General features: G+C 53.9%; 1 protein-coding gene across 4 annotated transcripts in view; it reads right to left on the minus strand.

Moving 5' to 3' along the window:
* HHIPL1 (HHIP like 1) overlaps positions 1–16,812 on the minus strand; it is a 75,878-nt gene that overhangs the window by 15,711 nt on the left and 43,355 nt on the right. For all 4 annotated transcript variants that reach the window (XM_032287445.1, XM_032287446.1, XM_032287447.1 and 1 more), the window contains 5 exons: positions 10,725–11,371; positions 8,215–8,358; positions 5,675–6,003; positions 5,070–5,196; positions 2,490–2,635 (listed from right to left, as the gene is read on the minus strand). In XM_032287445.1, the coding sequence (XP_032143336.1) occupies positions 2,490–2,635; positions 5,070–5,196; positions 5,675–6,003; positions 8,215–8,358; positions 10,725–11,371 (1,393 nt within the window). The remainder of the gene's footprint in view (positions 1–2,489; positions 2,636–5,069; positions 5,197–5,674; positions 6,004–8,214; positions 8,359–10,724; positions 11,372–16,812) is intronic.

Raw genomic sequence — 16,812 nt, forward strand, 5'->3', positions numbered from 1 at the left:
AATGGCGCCACTGTGGATGACAGAGCAAGATTCTGCCTCAAAAAAAAAAAAAAAAAACAACGGAAAAGATGATGAAGAGATGATCTGACCTGTCTGACTCATTTGCAGGTCATAAGTCTCCTATTCCAGAGACAGTCCATGCCCAGAAGGAGGGAATGCATGCACAGAGAGGCCAAGAAGATTTTAGACACACAGGCCGTGCAGGCCCTCCCCACTCAATCAGCATGAGCCCAGACCCTTTTGTCCAGTCACATTTCTACACAGCTGTCCATACTTTGTTGCACCTGAGCATAAAAATGAACAATTTTGGCGGGGCGCGTTGGCTCACACCTGTAATGCCAGCACTAGGGATCACCTTAGGTCAGGAGTTTGAGACCAGCCTGGCCAACATGGTGAAACCCGTTTCCACTAAAAAAATACAAAATGTAGCCAGGCATGGTGGCACGTGTCTGTGATCCCAGCTACTTGCAGGGCTGAGATAAGAATCACTTGAACCCAGGAGGTGAAGGTTTCAGTGAGTCGAGGTCACACCACTTCACTCCAGCCTGGGGAACAAGAGCATAACTCCATCTCAAAAAAAAAAAAAAAAAGGACAATTTCTCCTATCTTTGGGTCTTCATTTCAAGGGTTCCTGTGTCATGTAAAACTGTGACAGAATGCATTTGTGTGCCTTTTCTCCTAGGAATCTGGCCCTTGCCAGTGGTTTTCCATGAACTTTCAGAGGGCAAAGGGGACGTCTTCCCTTGGTGGGACACTGAGCCACCTTCCTGGTATCTGTGGTGTGGACTGTCCCTGGAGCACACTGGGCCAGCAGGGGGACTTGTTTTGTAATTTGCAAGTATCAACAACTAGAGAGGCAGAAGCAGGTCCGGGTGCAGGGGAAGGGTTGTTCTCATCGGACCGCAGGGCTCCGGGCCCATGCCTTCCAGAGGCCGCTGCCAGAGCTGTCTCTGGGCCGCCTGTCTCACTGGTGCCTCCTCCTGGCTTTCCACACTCGGGTGTCACTCAGAGGGCTGAGGAATGGCCCTTTGGGGACTGCACCTTCCTTTTGGGCCCTGCCTCTGTGGGGGGAGGGGCCGCCCCTGCTTCCAAAACACATTAACCCCCTACTGACCAAAAGAAAGGGCTTTCAAGGGCCCAGAGGGCTTAGGAATGGCTGTGGGGGCTGGGGGCTGCTTTTCTGGAAATTCAGATTCTGACGGTTCAACAAAAGTTTCCCAGACTCAGCCCTGGGGGCTCTGGGCACTGAGCCCTGCAGGGGACACCCCTCCAAAGGCCCCTGGGCGGGCGTTGCCTAGCAACGCCAATAAGCATCCATTAGGGCCCGCTGGGGGCCCCTGGGCTTTTGTCCAGGAACAATCCCGGGCCAAGGACAAAGGCAGGAGGCTGGAACAGGATCCAGTCTCCACAGCCCCTCTTCCTCTCCCCTCCCACTCTGTCCCTTGCATTGAAAACACAAGTGCCTAGATTCAGGACCCAGTAACCGACAAGAAGGTTGTGTCCACCCGCTTTGAAATAATTATGTGGCTTCATTTAACGGCCCAAACACATTTGCCATCAGGAAATCCAGGCCAGGGGAGGTCTCTGAGGAGGCTCTCTTCCACTACCTGCCTGCATTTCCACCATTCCAGATCTTCCTGGCCAGCCAACTGGCAGGGACACTTACCCACGTGATTAGTCTAGAACTCATGGCAACCTTGCCCAGGGTGGGGTAGGGGTGAGGGGAAGAAAGGGGCCACTACTTCCATTTTCCATAGGAACAAACAGAAGCTCAGAGAAGTGAAGATGCCCAAGGATGTGTCAGAGGCATGTGAACCAGAGCAACTCCGTCTTGAACAGGAGCTGGGCAAAATAAGTCTGAAACACTGGGCTGCATTCCCAGACATTTAAGGCATTCTGTTACAGAACGAGATAGGAGGTCGGCACAAAATACAGGTTAAAAGACTTTGCTGATAAAACAGTTTGCAGTAAAGAGGCTGACTAAACCCCACCAAATCCAAGATGGCGGCAAGAGTGCCCTCTGGGCCTCCTCAGTGCTACGTTCCCACTGGCACCATGACAGTTTACAAATGCCATGGCAATGTCAAGAAGTTACCCTATAGGCTCTAAAAAGGGGAGGCATGAATAGTCCACCCCTTGTTTAGCATACCATCATGAAATAACCATAAAAATAGGCAGCCAGCTGCCCTCGGGGCTCTCTGTGGAGCAGCCATTCTCCTATTCCTTTACTTTCACTTTGCTCTACGGACTTGCACTGAATTCTTTCTTGTGTAAGATCCAAGAACCCTCTCTCGGGCTCTGGCGCGGGACCCCTTTCCTGTAACACAGGCACATGCAAGGTCCAGAGCCCAGGGAACATTTTCCTCCCGTGGGAACTAATTTCAGTCCTGTGTGGTCCTTCCCCCACATCAGAGACCAGAAGGCCCGCAGCCTGGAGGACCAGTCCCAGGGATGGGCAACCAGCAAGGAGAGGTCTCAGGAGTGCTCACCGGCCTCATCCTCCCCAAAGGAGATGATATGCGGGTAGTAGTGGTTGATGAGGCCTGGGAAGTTGCAGGTCTGGCCGTGGCCCATGCAGATCTCGTTATACTGCCACTGGCTTGTCTCTGGGTTCTCGTGGAGGGACATCAGACGCCTGCAAAGGAAGATGAACTGTGAGGCCATGCCTGGCATGGCACCTAGGGAAACCTACCCACCAATCCATCCATCCCTCCCTCCCACATCCATCCATCCATCCACTCACCCACTGATTCATGCAAGGACCATACACAATTTGCCAAGCCCAGTGCAGAACGAGCATGCAGGGCCGCTCGTTCAAAAAGTGTTAAGAATTCAAGATAGTGACCACAGAGCATGAGATCAAGTGTGGACCTTTCTGAGCATGGGGCCCTGTGTGACTGCGTACGTCCATGAAGCTGTCACTGTGTGCACTCTTCACTAAGCACCTACCTGAGACCCACAAGAATGAACAAGACTAGCTTGGTTCCTGCACCCTGAATGCAGTCCTGCCCACTGGCTCCTGCAGAGGGCACAACACTGTCAAGAGCTCACCGGTTTCAGAACCTGCCAACCACTGGAGCTTCAACATCTTTGGAATATGCTAACCTTGCTCCTTACTCCCATCTCGGCTTGCCAATCACCTAGTCGTATTTCCAGGTCCTGCTTAGAGACATCCCCTCTTCTGTGAAGCCCTCCCTGAAAGCCCTCATGCAGTGCTCCCCACACTGTGCACAGGCTCTCTGAGGCTGCAGTGCAGTGGACTGAATGGGTCTGTCTCCCTGGCTTGGGTGTGAGGGGTGCTCTTCATCTCTGTCATCCTGGCCCTTGCCTGACCCAGCAGAGGGGCTGAGAAAACTGGCAAAATTAGTTGAATTTCTGTGGTCAGGAGACTTGGGCCCTCCTGGGAAGGACAGAAGGGAGAAAGAAGAATCTGGGGTAAAAACAGAGGCTTCATCTATACCCATTTTCCAGATGGAAAAGCTGGGTCCGAGGGGAAGGGGCGGAGATGAGAGGGATTCAAATTCCAGGGGCCCAGGTCAGGTATCTCTCTCAGCTCAGGCTGCAGGCTGGACACAAAGCCAGAATTCTCCCACCAGCCTCAGGCAACTTCACCTCTTTATTCCCCCTCCTCAGGAACCCTATTCAGCTGCCTTCTGAAGAAGAATGCATGGAAATAGGCTGCATGGAAATAAGAAACACCAGGCTGGGCATCATGCCTTGAGCCTGTAATTCCAGCACTTTGGGAGGCCGAGGCAGGAGGATCGCCTGAGTCCAGGAGTTCAAGACCAGCTTGGGTGACAGACCAAGACCCCATCTCTACAAAAAATGCAAAAATTAGCCAGGCATGGTGGCACAGGACTATAGTCTCAGCCACTCAGGAGGCTGAGGTGGGAGGATTGCTTGAGCCTGGGAGATGGAGGCTGCAGTGAGCTGAGATTGTGCCACTGCACTCTAGCCCGGGCAACAAAATGAGATGCTGTCTCAAAACAACAACAACAACAACAACAACAAAAACACTATATATTAAGCATACACTAGATTCTTTCCCTCCCTCCCTCCCTCCCTCCCTCTCTCTCTCTCTCTTTCTTTCTTTCTTTCTTTTTCTTTCTTTCTCTCTTTCTTTCGAGTGTACACTAGATTCTAAGTGCTATTTGTGTATTAACTGATTCAGTTCTCAAAACAAACCTGGGGGCAAGTACTATGACCATCTCCATGTTGCAGGTGAGGTAGCTGAAGATAAGGAAGGGTAAGGTAACTGGCCAAGGTCACCCGGCCAGTAAGTGGGTCAGGGTTCAGATCAGGCCACTTGGCCCACTGTCACGAGGCTCCATAAGCACCCTTGGGGACAGAGCCTGACTCACAGGAGGCTTGTGATGTAGGTTTCCCTTCCCTATCAAGCCTATTTGGGATGTGATTCATCCTCCCCCCACAACAGGGTCTCAGTGGGTGGCACTGCTGCCCTAGAGCACAGGGGCAGGGCAGCAAGGCTCCAAGGCCACAAGATCCCCACCTCCTCTCCCCATTAGGAGGCCCATGGGCAGCCACTGTCCTCTGGGGTCCATCCATCCATCCATCCATCCAAGCAAAGTTTCTCAAGCTTTGCAAGCTCCCTGCAGTCCTGGCTGGGGTGGGCTGCGCAGGGCTCCAGGCCCCCATCAGCTGGTTCAGTGACAAGCCATGGCTTTCCCAGGAGCAGGATCGCCCTGAGTGTCAAGGAAATTGTTCCTGTTCTGCCCTCCTGCCCATCCGAACTGCTGCCAGACGCAGAGCACATGGTTCTGAGCCGGGACAGGAAGATCAGGGGCCCCGCACTGAAGCAAACCTCCAGTCTTCAATGTCATGAGTTGTGTGACTATCACAGAGGTACTGAGGCCTGCAGCAAAGGCTCAGGATGCATCTCGGAGAAGCGGGTGGATGCGGGTGTCCGGCCCACAACCTGGGAGCCCCGTCAGAGCGGCGAGGCACATGTGCAGGAAGGGGGGCACACACATACACTCCTTTTCACCAAAGAGCCAATCCCAAGCAGCCAGTGGCAGCAGCCAGGGGCACGAGGGCACTAGGTCACTTACCCGCTCATGAAATCCCCAAAAATGTAGAGGCCGTTCAGGTTGGGGTACTCGCAGCCCCGGTACACGTAGCCCCCTGTGACCGACTTGCCAGTTGTGTGCGGGTAGGCAAAAATCGGCAGTTTGTGATCTGCGGGGTGGGAGGGCGAGAAGCTTCCGTGAGCCCGCGGCGAGCAGGTTCATCTGCCAGGAGAATTCCAGAGGGATTCCGCGGGGGCGGGGCGGCCACGGAGGAAGGGGTGTGCCCACAGCAGGGCTGGCGTGTTGGAAAACTTGTCGGCAGGGGTGCCAGGTGGGGATGGGGCGAGGAGGGACAGAAGAGCGCTGCTGGGAGGCCTCCAAGGTGCAGGGAGGCTTCGGGTGAGGGCGAAGGCAGTCGCCGAGGGAGGCGTTAGTGCACAGCCCATGGGGTTGGGGTGGGGGCGGACCCAGGGTCGGGGGTGCCTGGGGTGCGGGTGGCCCCCAAGTGAGGCCCTGCCGCACAGCTCACAGAGTGGGGCCCGGGATCCCGGGGCGCGAGTGGTCCCTGAGGGAGGCCCTGCGGCACAGCAGGTGAGGTGGGCTGGGGGCAGATCCGGGGCTGGGGTCCCTGGGGCGCGGGCACTCACTGAGCGAGGCGTTGGCGCACAGGCTGCGGTCGTAGCACTGGAACCCCTCGAGCGCGCGCCAGCCGTAGTTACCGCCGCGCTCCACGAGGTCCACCTCCTCGTACTTGTTCTGGCCCACGTCGCCGCAGAAGAGGCGCCCGCGGCCCGCGCCCGACTCGGGGTCGCCGCGGTCGAAGGAGCAGCGCCACATGTTGCGCACGCCCAGGGCGTAGACCTCGGGCCGCGCAGCGGGGTCTCCCAGGAACGGGTTGTCGGGCGGGATACCGTAGGGCAGGCCGCGCTCCTTGCGGTCCACGTCGATACGCAGCACCTTGCCCAGCAGCGCCGACCTGCGGGCGGGGTGGGAGAGGGCGCGGCTCGGGGTCGCTGTGCGCGGGGGCGCACGGACTCTGCAGGGCGGGTGCCTGGGCGCTGGCTGACCACTGAGCCAGGTGCAGGGTGAGCCTAGGTTGTGGGGCCAGAGACCCCGGGATCCAGTCCTCCCTCGCTATTTACAGCCGGGTAACCTCAATCATTCATTCAACATGCATCTCCCACCTTCCTGTGCTCCAGGCCTGTCCCAAGCATTGGACACACACATCATCTATTTCGTCTTGTCCTCACAACAGTCTTTTAGGTAGGTGGCTCCTAGTATGATCCCCCCCTCTAGGGCTGTGGCAGCAGGGCTCAGAAAGGTAGAATAACGTTGCCCAGTTGCCAAACCGCTGGGATCAGCCCAGACAGCCTGCCCAGAAACCCAAGCTCCTTACCACACACTGTGGAATGTGGGTGTCCTCAACTATAACTTTAGAGTGGTCCCGCTCAGTCCACTCAGTCCTCCCAGACTGTGGTATAGCGTGAAAATTCCAGTAGAAAAATGATTTGTATTTACAGTTTTCTTCCAGTACCCGGCATTGTGACCAGCACATAGTGGAGGACCACTAAGTGTCTGCTGAATCAATGAATGATGGATTGCAATAAAAGCCAAACAAGATGTGTAAACAGGACGTTCAGGAGTCCCAGATCGGCCTCCCCCATTCCCTTAGCCAAAATGATAAAACCTACTAGGACCCACAAATGATAAAACATACTAGGACACACCTATCAGAGTGTGGGTGTCGGGGGGAGGGGGAGAGAGCACAGGGGTGCAGCCCTAAGCTCCATGCAGTTCAGGGGATGAGTAGCTCATGAAAAAAGTAGAGCATGATGGGAAAAATCTGTGATGCACTTAAAGACAGTGCAGAGAACTTTCCCTTTTTATCTATGATTTTTGATGCACCAACTTAATGCATCAGCTTCCCTTGCTATTAGCATTTTGGTGTCCTCCCTCTGGGTTTCTTTTCAAGACAGGGTTTGTGAAGCTGTATTCCATTATCCTCACATAGCATTAGCACCCATGCCTATCCCTTGTCAGTAGGGAGAGCAAACAAGTGTCCTCTTTCATGGTGGTGAAATGCTTCCACTCAATACGTGCGTTGTGATCAAGCCCCTGCTTCTGGCCTTCTATTTCCCCCATAGATTCCTCTCATCGCTCCAGGCTTCTGAGCGCCGTCTAGATCACACCTCTGAGCCCACGCACCACACCACGATTCAATAGCTAAGTGGGCAAAACTCATAGCAGCAAAATGATGTTTTGAAGTTCTGTCCAATTATCCACTAATCCTTAATTTCTATTTTCTCAACTTTCCTCTCTAAACATATCCCAAACATGAGAAAGCTGGGACGATGCTTACACTGTCATATATGAAAGCACAACTCACAAAGTGTGAGCACTTTAATTACTGTCATCAACACCATACTTGCTATTTTTACTTCCTGGGCTGAGGAAGGTTTTATCATTTTGGCAAAGGGAATGAGGAGGCTGACTTCAGACTCCTGGACATCCTGTTTACACGCACAAGACTGTGCGTGTGTATGTGTGTGAACGAGTGTACGTATGTGGATGTGTGTACATGTATGTATATGCATGTTTGTGTGTATATGTGCATGTACGCATATTTGTGTATGTGTGTGTGTGATGGAATGAGATCTTCATTCCATCACACACACACATACATTATGTGCTCAAGCCAGGAAGTGGGGAAGAGGGCAAGGCTGCAAGTTAACATCTGGGTCTTCCTGAGGGACCCTAAGGCAGGAGATCCCGTGCTGGTGCCACCCTGCTCCAGCCAGCTCACACTTTCCATTCAGCCTGGGTCGCACCCCTTCCCTTCTTCCAGCAGGGAGGGCTGTCCTTAGAGAAAATCCCATCTGCCCTGAGGCTCACTGATGTCACCTCTCAGGTGCCTGTGATCAGAAACTACTGTGCCTGACCCTGGGCAGTCACAATCGCCTTTACTTCTTGTGACTAGCCGCCCGCACTGGGGACTTTTACCTCCTCTAACTGTTGAGGGGAAGTGACTTGCCTAGGCTGCCCAGCTAGCTGCAGGCTGAGCTGGGACCCAGAACCTTTTCTCCTGTCCTACACTGCCTGGCTGAGGAAGGAACTCGGCCTCTGGAAGCATATGAGAAGCCCAGGAGTACGTAAACCAACCCACTAGCCAACCGAAAGCTGAGCATACTTGTTCTGGGCATTTCCGAACGTCCCAAAGGGGTCTCCAGCCATCCCGCCATCTCCGGTGAAGATGTAGAGGTACCCATCATCCCCGAAGAGCAGCTGGCCCCCGTTGTGGTTTGAGGCTGGTTCTTTGACCTCCAGGATTACCCTAAAGAAAGATAAGGGATCCACAAAACTCAGCCTTCCATGCATGAGCCAAAAACACAAAACAACATCACAGTCTCTCTTGGATGTCATTTCACAATGGAAAAGACTTTTCTTTCTTTCTTTTTTTTTTTTTTTTTTGAGACAGAATCTTGCTTTGTCGCCCAGGCTGGAGTGCAATGGTGCAGTCTTGGCTCACTGCAACCTCCGCTTCCCATGTTTAAGTGATTCTCCTGCCTCAGCCTCCAGAGTAGCTGGGATTACAGGTGCCCACCACCATGTCCAGCTAATTTTTGTACTTTTAGTACAGACGGTGTTTCACCATGTTGGCAAGGTTGGTCTTGACCTCCTGACCTCAAGTGATTCACCTACCTCAGCCTCCCAAAATGCTGGGATTACAGGTGTGAGCCACAGTTCTCTTGGAGAACTGGCTGTACAGGCTCATGTAAGATCCTGAGAATGATGTTTCCTCCTTTTACTCTGGCTGCCAGGAAGCTCATAGTCAAGACTAATGCTGTGCATCATAAAGAATCATGTTCGTCCTCATAGCTCTCATAGTTGATTTCTCCTCTTTTTATACATTCAGGGTCAAGATTCTACAGCTTTAACAAATACACGATGTACTGTTCTTTGCCCGTTTGCCCTCAGACCCAGTCCTGGCCCTCCCATTACCTCCTCTCTACTTCAGGGGGTCAGCTTCTGTGAATGACATTTCCCAGGCTTCTTAGCTAGCTGGGCTCCAGCGAGGTTCAGCCAGTGGACAGCACTGGCAGGACCCTGGAGAGGCAGGAGCACTGGGATTTCTCCCCTTCTCTGTTTTAAGCAGCTTCTCTTTTGGCAGCAGCTGCTCCTTCTCCCTGGCTCCACCTCCTCCTGCCCAGGCCACTTACAGTTCTAGCTTCTACTGGGTGTCCCCAGCTCCAGAGCCCCAGTAACCCCATCTTCTCACTTTGTCCTCCTGGCCTGATAGGCAGCTTCTTCCGGTTGTTAATCTCAGAGTCACTGCCTTCCTTCCCCAGGTTTCCCTTTTTTTTTTCTTTTGAGACAGAGTCTCCTCACTCTATCACTCAGGCTGCCGTGCAGTGTCAGGATCGCAGTTCACTGCAACCTCCACCTCCCAGGTTCAAGCAATTCTCTTGCTTCAGCCTCCTGGGTAGCTGGGAATACAGGTGCCCACCACCGCAGCCAGCTAGTTTTTGTGGTTTTAGTAGAGACGAGGTTTTGCCATGTTAGCCAGTCTGGTTTTGAATTCCTGACCTCAAGTGGTCCACCCGCCTCAGCCTCCCAAAGTGTTAGGGTTACAGGTGTGAGCCATGGCGCCGGAGCCCTTTTATCATTCCGAACACCTGAGGAACTGACTCCTAGAATCAGAGTCTGCCTACTGAGTAAGCTGATACAGGGTTTGTTTCAGACTGTGTGTGCCCCAAGTCAGACCCATTTTGAAAATAGTTGGGGCATAAATGAGCCACAGAGCGCAGGCTCTGCAGGAGTTGTTGAGAGGAGCGGAAGCCCGCAGGCAGGAACAGATGAACCTCAGGGCAGGAAGGAAAGCAAGTTCCCGTGAGCAGGGGATTCAAGTGGGAAAAAGGAGCCAGTGGGGCTCAAGAATGGCACTTCAGGCCAGAGTGAGGCAGGCTGGGGAAGACGGTGGGCTTCGGGGAAAACCGATCAGGGTTCCGGCTCTGACGTTCCCTCCCCGTGTGACCCAATGCTCCACCTCTCTAAGTCTCCACTTTCTCATCTGTAAAATGGGAAAAATAATACTAGCCTCAGTGGGTTTTAGGAGAATCAAATGAAATGAACTGTCTAAAGTGCCTGAAAACAGAAGAGCTGGTGGGGATTTGTAGGCCAGATGGAGGGGTTCGGACATGATCCCCATGTGAGGTCTGTTCTGCAAAACTGTCCTTCCCCAGGCCCCAAAGCATGAAATTCACCACCCCCACCAGGTGTGTTAAATATTCATAATATTTAAGAACAGTATACTGCTGGACGCGGTGGCTCATGCCTGTAATCCCAGCAATTTGGGAGGCCAAGTCGGGCGGATCACAGGTCAGGAGTTTGAGACTAGCCTGACCAACATACTAAAACCCCATCTCTACTAAAAATACAAAAATTAGCTGGGCATGGTGGTGCGTGCCTGTAATCCCAGCTTCTCAGAAGGCTGAGGCAGGAGAATTGCTTGGATCTGGGAGGCAGAGGTTATAGTGAGCCGAGCCTGTGCCATTGCACTCCAGCCTGGGTGACAGAGCGAGACTCCATCTCAAAAAAAAAAAAAAAAAAAAAAGGAACAGGATAGCAACTGATACTGTTGTCACACCAGGGAATATGGTGCCCTGTCCCCACCCAGACCCGGTTCCCCTGGGAAGCCACCTCTCAGAGCTGTGGTCCACGGCATTCTCGTCGTCTTCGGAGACCCTGAACTCGCTGATGCGGATCCACTCTTCGGCGCGGATCCCCACTGAGTAGTAGACATAGAGCTTGCGGTTGTGCCTGAAGCTGGGGTGGAAGGCGATGCCCAGGAAGCCACGCTCGTCGCCCTCCCAGGGCGAGGTGAGCACCGCCTGGCTGATGTTCAGGAAAGGCTTCTCCAGCCTGAAGCGGTTGGGCAGGTAGGCCCACACCAGCCCCACCTGCTCGGCCACAAAAAAGCGGTGGGTGCCGTCGCCGGCGTGGACCATGGCCACGGGGTTTCGCAGCCCATTGGCCACCTCCTCCAAGCACAGCTGCAGGCAGCCAGTGGCATCGGCTACCATGTGACCCAGGTCTGAGCTGAGGTTCTTGTTGGCCATCAGGTTAGGGTAGCAGTAGTCCATGTCATCCAGGGACAGGTAGTGGCAGAACTTGTCACGGTTGTCCTCCAGCGCCCAGAGCTTCTTGTCGGTTGATAAGTGGCGGAGCAGCCTCCGGCATTTCTGCCACATGGTCAGGCAGTAGTCCTGGCAGAGCCCGGGCACAGTGCGCAGGGGTGTCGACGGGTCCTCGGCGTCATAGAGGTGGGCTGCATACGGCGAGCATTCCTGCAGAGACAGCAATGGTTCAGAGATGCTTTGTGGAGGTGCTTACCCGCTGCATGACCTTGGGTGGGTCCCGCATCTCTCAGAGCCTCAGTCTGCTGATCCATAAAATGGAGACAATGCCATCTGTCTGTTACCGCGATAAGTCTCAACAATAGTAACAAAATTTAGTTCTTAATGTTTGTGTTGTTCTGTTAGAACACAAAGCAATACTATTACTACTCCTATCAACAGCAGCAGCAGCTACTCGGGAGCACCTGCCATATGCCGAAAAGGGTCTGAGGCACTGTCAGCCACCCTCTCTGTGTTAACAACACACCTCCGTCCCTATACCAGCACAGCTCCCTCCTGCACTTAACTCGGGTTCCCGCCCAAGGCTCACCTCCGGTCCTCCGTGACCACCTCGTCTGTACCCTCTAGTACCTTCTGGTCTCTATCTGTTGAAAAACAGTAAAACACCAAGTGCACCCTGACCCGGCTCTGCCCATGGACAGTTCCACCGTCAGCTCCCGCCTCCCTGCACCTCTCCAACCTCCTGTCTGCTTTCCATCTCTTTATACTTAGATATAGCTTGGATCTGTGTCCCCGCCCAAATCTCATGTAGAATTGTAATCCCCAGTGCCGGAGGAGGAGTCTGTGGGGAGGTGACTGGATCACAGGGGCGGGGTTATCACGAGCGGTTTAGCACCATCTCCCCTTGGTACTGTCTGTAGAGTGAGTTCTTGTGAGATCTGGTAGTTTTAAAGCGTGTGACACCTGCCACCACCTCCATCTCTCTCTCTTGTTCCTGCTGTCGCCATGGGACATGCCTGCCTCCCCTTTGCTTTTCACCATGATTGTAAGTTTCCCGAGAACTCCCCAGAAGCAGAAGCCGCTATGCTTCCTATGTAGCCTGCAGAACTGTGAGGCAATTAAAACTCTTTTCTTTATAAATTACCCAGTCTTTTTTTTTTTTTTTTTTTGAGACAGGGTCTCTCTCTGTCACCCAGGCTGGAATGCAGTGGCACCATCTCAGCTCACTGCAACCTCTGCCTCCTGGGCTCAAGAGATCCTCCTGCCTCAGCCTCCTGGGTAGCTGAGACTACAGGTGAGGGCCACCACACCTAGCTAATTTTTGTGTTTTTTCCTAGAGACGGGGTTTTGCCATGTTGCCCAGGTCAGTCCCAAACTTCAGAGCTCAAGCCATCCTCCCATTGCAGCCTCCCAAAATGCTGAGATTACAGACATGAGCAAATGTGCCCGGCCAGGTATTCCTTTATAGCAATGAGAGAACAGACTAATACATACTCCCAGCCATTGCACACCTCTGAGCCTCAGCACAGCCTGTTGCCTTCACAAGCATGCCCTTCCTCTGCTCTTCTCTGGCAGGTAGAGCTCTTGTTATCCTTAAATCATGGCCATGGCCATGGGAGAAGGAGTGCTAACCAATCACAGCAGCTCCTGGGGTTTTGGGCAGATTGTGGGCCAGGCACCAGGCAGTGTGCCCATGAATCTGCATTTCCTCCTCAAGGCAACCACGGGAGGGAGGCCGGTCCTTATTCCCACCGCACAGAGGTGGGAGCAGAGACAGCAGATGGAAGCCACTGGCCCAAGGTCTCATGTCACGTGGGCCAGTGGGGTTTGAGCCATGTGTGCCCAGCTCCTAGCTACCCATCCCCAAATGCCAGTTAAGTGTTCCCGGACCACAGCACCCTCCCTATGTCCCACCCCTACCCACAGCAGGGCCTTGGCTCCAGGCTGTCTGCGGGCCTCCCTCTGTTAGAGCCACCAGCCTGTGGCGTGATCATCCTTTTTACCTGTGGCTGATGCTCTTCCCCACCTGTGAGTTCACCAGGCCAAGGTCACATCTGAGTCAGCTGCGGGCCCCCAGAGACTTCAGGGGGTGTTCCTTCTGCAGTGGGGAGGCACTGACAGCGGCACCCTCCCTCCCCTCACAGGGAGGGCCAGGCTGGGTTCCAGCAGGAGGCCTCTGGGACGTTTGGGGAGGACTGGGGATGGGGGATGGCAGGCTGCCTCCCGGGGAGTTCTCAAGTCCCAGGCCAGGGCCCACTCACTCCTGTGACATGACTGTGGATTTTCGTCACACCACAGACTGTCCTCCTGGCCCCTCTACTGCTGTGAGGCTAGGTCTCACCCAACAGGCCAAGGGCCACTTGGTGGAATGTCTTGGAGTCCTGGGTCAGTTGCTGTCCCAGGTGCAGACTGGGGTGCTATGTCTTACATGCCCCCCTCTGCCAACGAGCAGGCCAGATGGCCAGGCCTCGGGCCTCCATGTGTGCTGTCCCTCCCACGGTTCCCCTGGGAGCCACCTGTGGGCCAGCCAGCAGCTGCACCTGGACCAGGGAGGGGCTGTGTGCACACGTGCCTTCTTTCATCTTTGCAAGGTAGGGTCACTGTGACTATTTTACTTTATTTGTTTATTGATTTTTTTTGAGACAGGGTCTCGCTCTGTCACCTAGGCTGGAGTGCAGTGGCACAATCCTGGCTCACTGTAGCCTTGACCTCCCAGGCTCAAACGATCCTCCCCACCTCAGCCTCCAGAGTAGCCAGGACCACAGACATGCTGCACCATACCCAGCTAATTTTCCTTTTTATTTTTTATAGAGACAAGGTCTGCCTATATTGCCCAGGCTTGTCTTGAACTCCTGGGCTCAAGCAGTCTTCCCGCCTCGGTTCACTAAAGTTCTGGGATTATAGGCATGAGCCACTGCACCCGGCTTGACTCCTATTTTATGGATGAGGAACTGAAGCTTGAAGAAGGACACATGCCAAGAAGTAGCCAGACCAGGGCTGACACCCAAGCCTCATGATGTCTGGACTGGTGTTCTTTCCAGATTAGTCAGCAACATTTCATTCACCAAGAATTTACTGAGCAGAGATTGTGCCAGGGACCAGCTTGGTTCCAGAGACACAGTGAGGGGCAGAACAGACATCTGGAAGGCAACGAGAGCCCTCCATTCACCAAAGCCTAGTGCAGAACTACAGAGGGAGCAAAAGGTCCTCGGGGAGCCAGACCGCAGACCTCAGCACCCACGCGTCCCAGGCACCCAGCAGGTGCTTCCGCGTGGCCTGTGTCCTCTTCCTCACACACAACGTAAATGTGTGGCCCAGACCAGGGTAGTCCAGAACTAAGGAGCAACAAGAGGATGATCCGGAGCTTGGCTTCACTGTGTTTGGGGGCAGGTGGCAGAAAGCCCACGGGAAAGGAGCTCCATGTCACAGGGTCCAGCTGCCTGGGCCATTTAGTGCAGGGTGGAGAGTCCCCATCTTGCCCAGAGTTTGCCACCATATGTCACTGACACTCGTGACTTATGGCCCTGGGTCCTGAAGGTTTCTTATGTCCACTATTCGTTCTTCGAAAGACTGATCCTTTGCACACTGTGTCCTCCCATCAGATAGTCGCCCCTCACCCACTCCCACATCTGGCAAACTGCTATTTGTGACTCAAGGCCAACTCAAAGGTCTTGTCTTGTCCTCCATGTTCCCAGGGCACTGACTGTCCCATCCCTGGCCCGTATGAATGCTCCCAATGCCCTGTGCCTGTCTCACACACTACCCTCACTCCACTGAGTCTTGCAGCTTACAGGGGAGCTCTCTCCAGTAGTCCCTGCTCCATCGCCAGGGTGCTCCAGTCTGTCGGCCTGGCTGGGACTTTATCATCTCTTTGCATGTCTGTCCACTCCACCAACTGTGGGACACAGTGGAGCTTCAAGGAGGGAGGCAGTGTGACAAAGCAATTAGGAGAGCCAGAGCACACAGTCCGCAAGTGACCGTGGATAAGCCCCTCGACCTCTCTGTGCCTGCGTCCTCCTCTATAGAAGGGGGAAGGAATTCCAACCTCATAGAGCTGCTGGGAGGAATAGATGGAGGAGATGTGTATGTTCATTCAGTAAATATGAGCTGTAGACATGCAACTCAACGCTTCCTCCTCCAGGAAGCCTTCCCTGGGCTATGTGGCCTTTTCCCTACACTCCTTGGGGAATCCCTGGCACCTTCCTGTGTGTGTCAGTCTCCTGAAGTGACAAAGGGGACTTTTGAGACTGAGCCTGTGACTTTCCAATGGCCTTTGGGCCCAGCAGCCAGCACAGGGCTGACTCCTAACAGGCTGAAGAAGAGCCTGCTGAATACTTGAGCGAACAGAGCACATTTCACACAGATCTCCACCAGGAAACATGCTGTGATGACCAGCGACTTAGACAACCCCAGGCACAGGGGAGGTTAGTGCCGTGGAAGGCTCACACCAATGCACTGGGAATGCCACGTGCCAGGGCTGCCCTCTCTCCTCCAGAGGACACAGGCATCTACTGGACAAGCAACGCCCCAGGAAAGAGTCTTCCATCTCCCCAGGGCAGGTGTGGAGGCCTGAGTGCCTCCACGCTGACAGAGACCTATAAATAAGCACCTCCGCCACCTCCCCACGTGGAAATCAGGAGGTGCCAATGCAGACTCCGCCTTGGCTAGCAGAGAGCACATCCTCCCTCCAGCATGCTCTAGGAGGCCCGTCAGTGAAACTGTGACCCTGTCTCAGCCGCCATCTCCAAGCTCACTCCAGACATGAGGTCACTCTCAGAGACGCCTGGGCTGAAGTGTTAGTGGTCACTCCACTGCTGGTTGCTTAAGACCAGGCTGTCCTGGGAAGGTTCCCAAGAAAAGAGAGATGCCCTGCCAGGGGACAGCATCAGGACTGACCCTTCCCTTCTTCCATCCACCTGCCTACCTCACTGCCCTGCTGAGCCTGGCACATAGCAAGTGCTCAATAGACAAATGTGGCATGGATGCAGGAACCCTGCTATGTGATAGGGGTGGGGAGACCAAAGGACCTGGTCCTGAGGGGTCCCCAGGCTGGTGAGGGAACCAGACAGTTGGCCAGACCATTCCCATGCCCTTGAGGTACACAGCGTGGGAGTCCAGCAGAATCCACCTAAAGGCGACCAGCCCATACTTTGTTGCATTCTGGAGCTCCCCAGAGCCCCATCCTCATCCTCCCAGACCCTTCTGCTTCTCACCTAGATAAGCCCTCACATCAGCGAGTATGGTCCATGTCCCCACCTCAACCACCGCTGGGCTGTGTGACTGTTGGGCAAGTCCCTGCTTCTCTCTGGGTTTTCCTTGAATCTTGCTGGGCAGCCAGTGAGGGCCAAGGAAACCCTTGAGAAATCCAACTGCAAACATTTACGAAGCCCCTAGCATGAGGCATTTAATCTGCATGGCAACCCAGGGGGTGGTTAAGGTTTTATTTTATTTATTTTGTATATTATATTATTATTATTTTTTTGAGACAGAGTCTTGCTCTATTGTCCAGGCTGGAGTGCAGTGGCTCAATCTTGGCTCACTGCAACCTCTGCCTCCCGGAGTCAAGTGATTCTCCTACCTCAGCCTCCTGAGTAGCTGGGATTACAAGTGCTCGCCAACATGCCCAGCTAATTTTTGTAGAGATGGGGTTT

The sequence above is a fragment of the Sapajus apella genome, unplaced genomic scaffold (assembly GCF_009761245.1).
Source record: "Sapajus apella isolate SASKATOON/1434 unplaced genomic scaffold, GSC_monkey_1.0 scaffold20, whole genome shotgun sequence".
Lineage (NCBI taxonomy): Eukaryota > Metazoa > Chordata > Mammalia > Primates > Cebidae > Sapajus > Sapajus apella.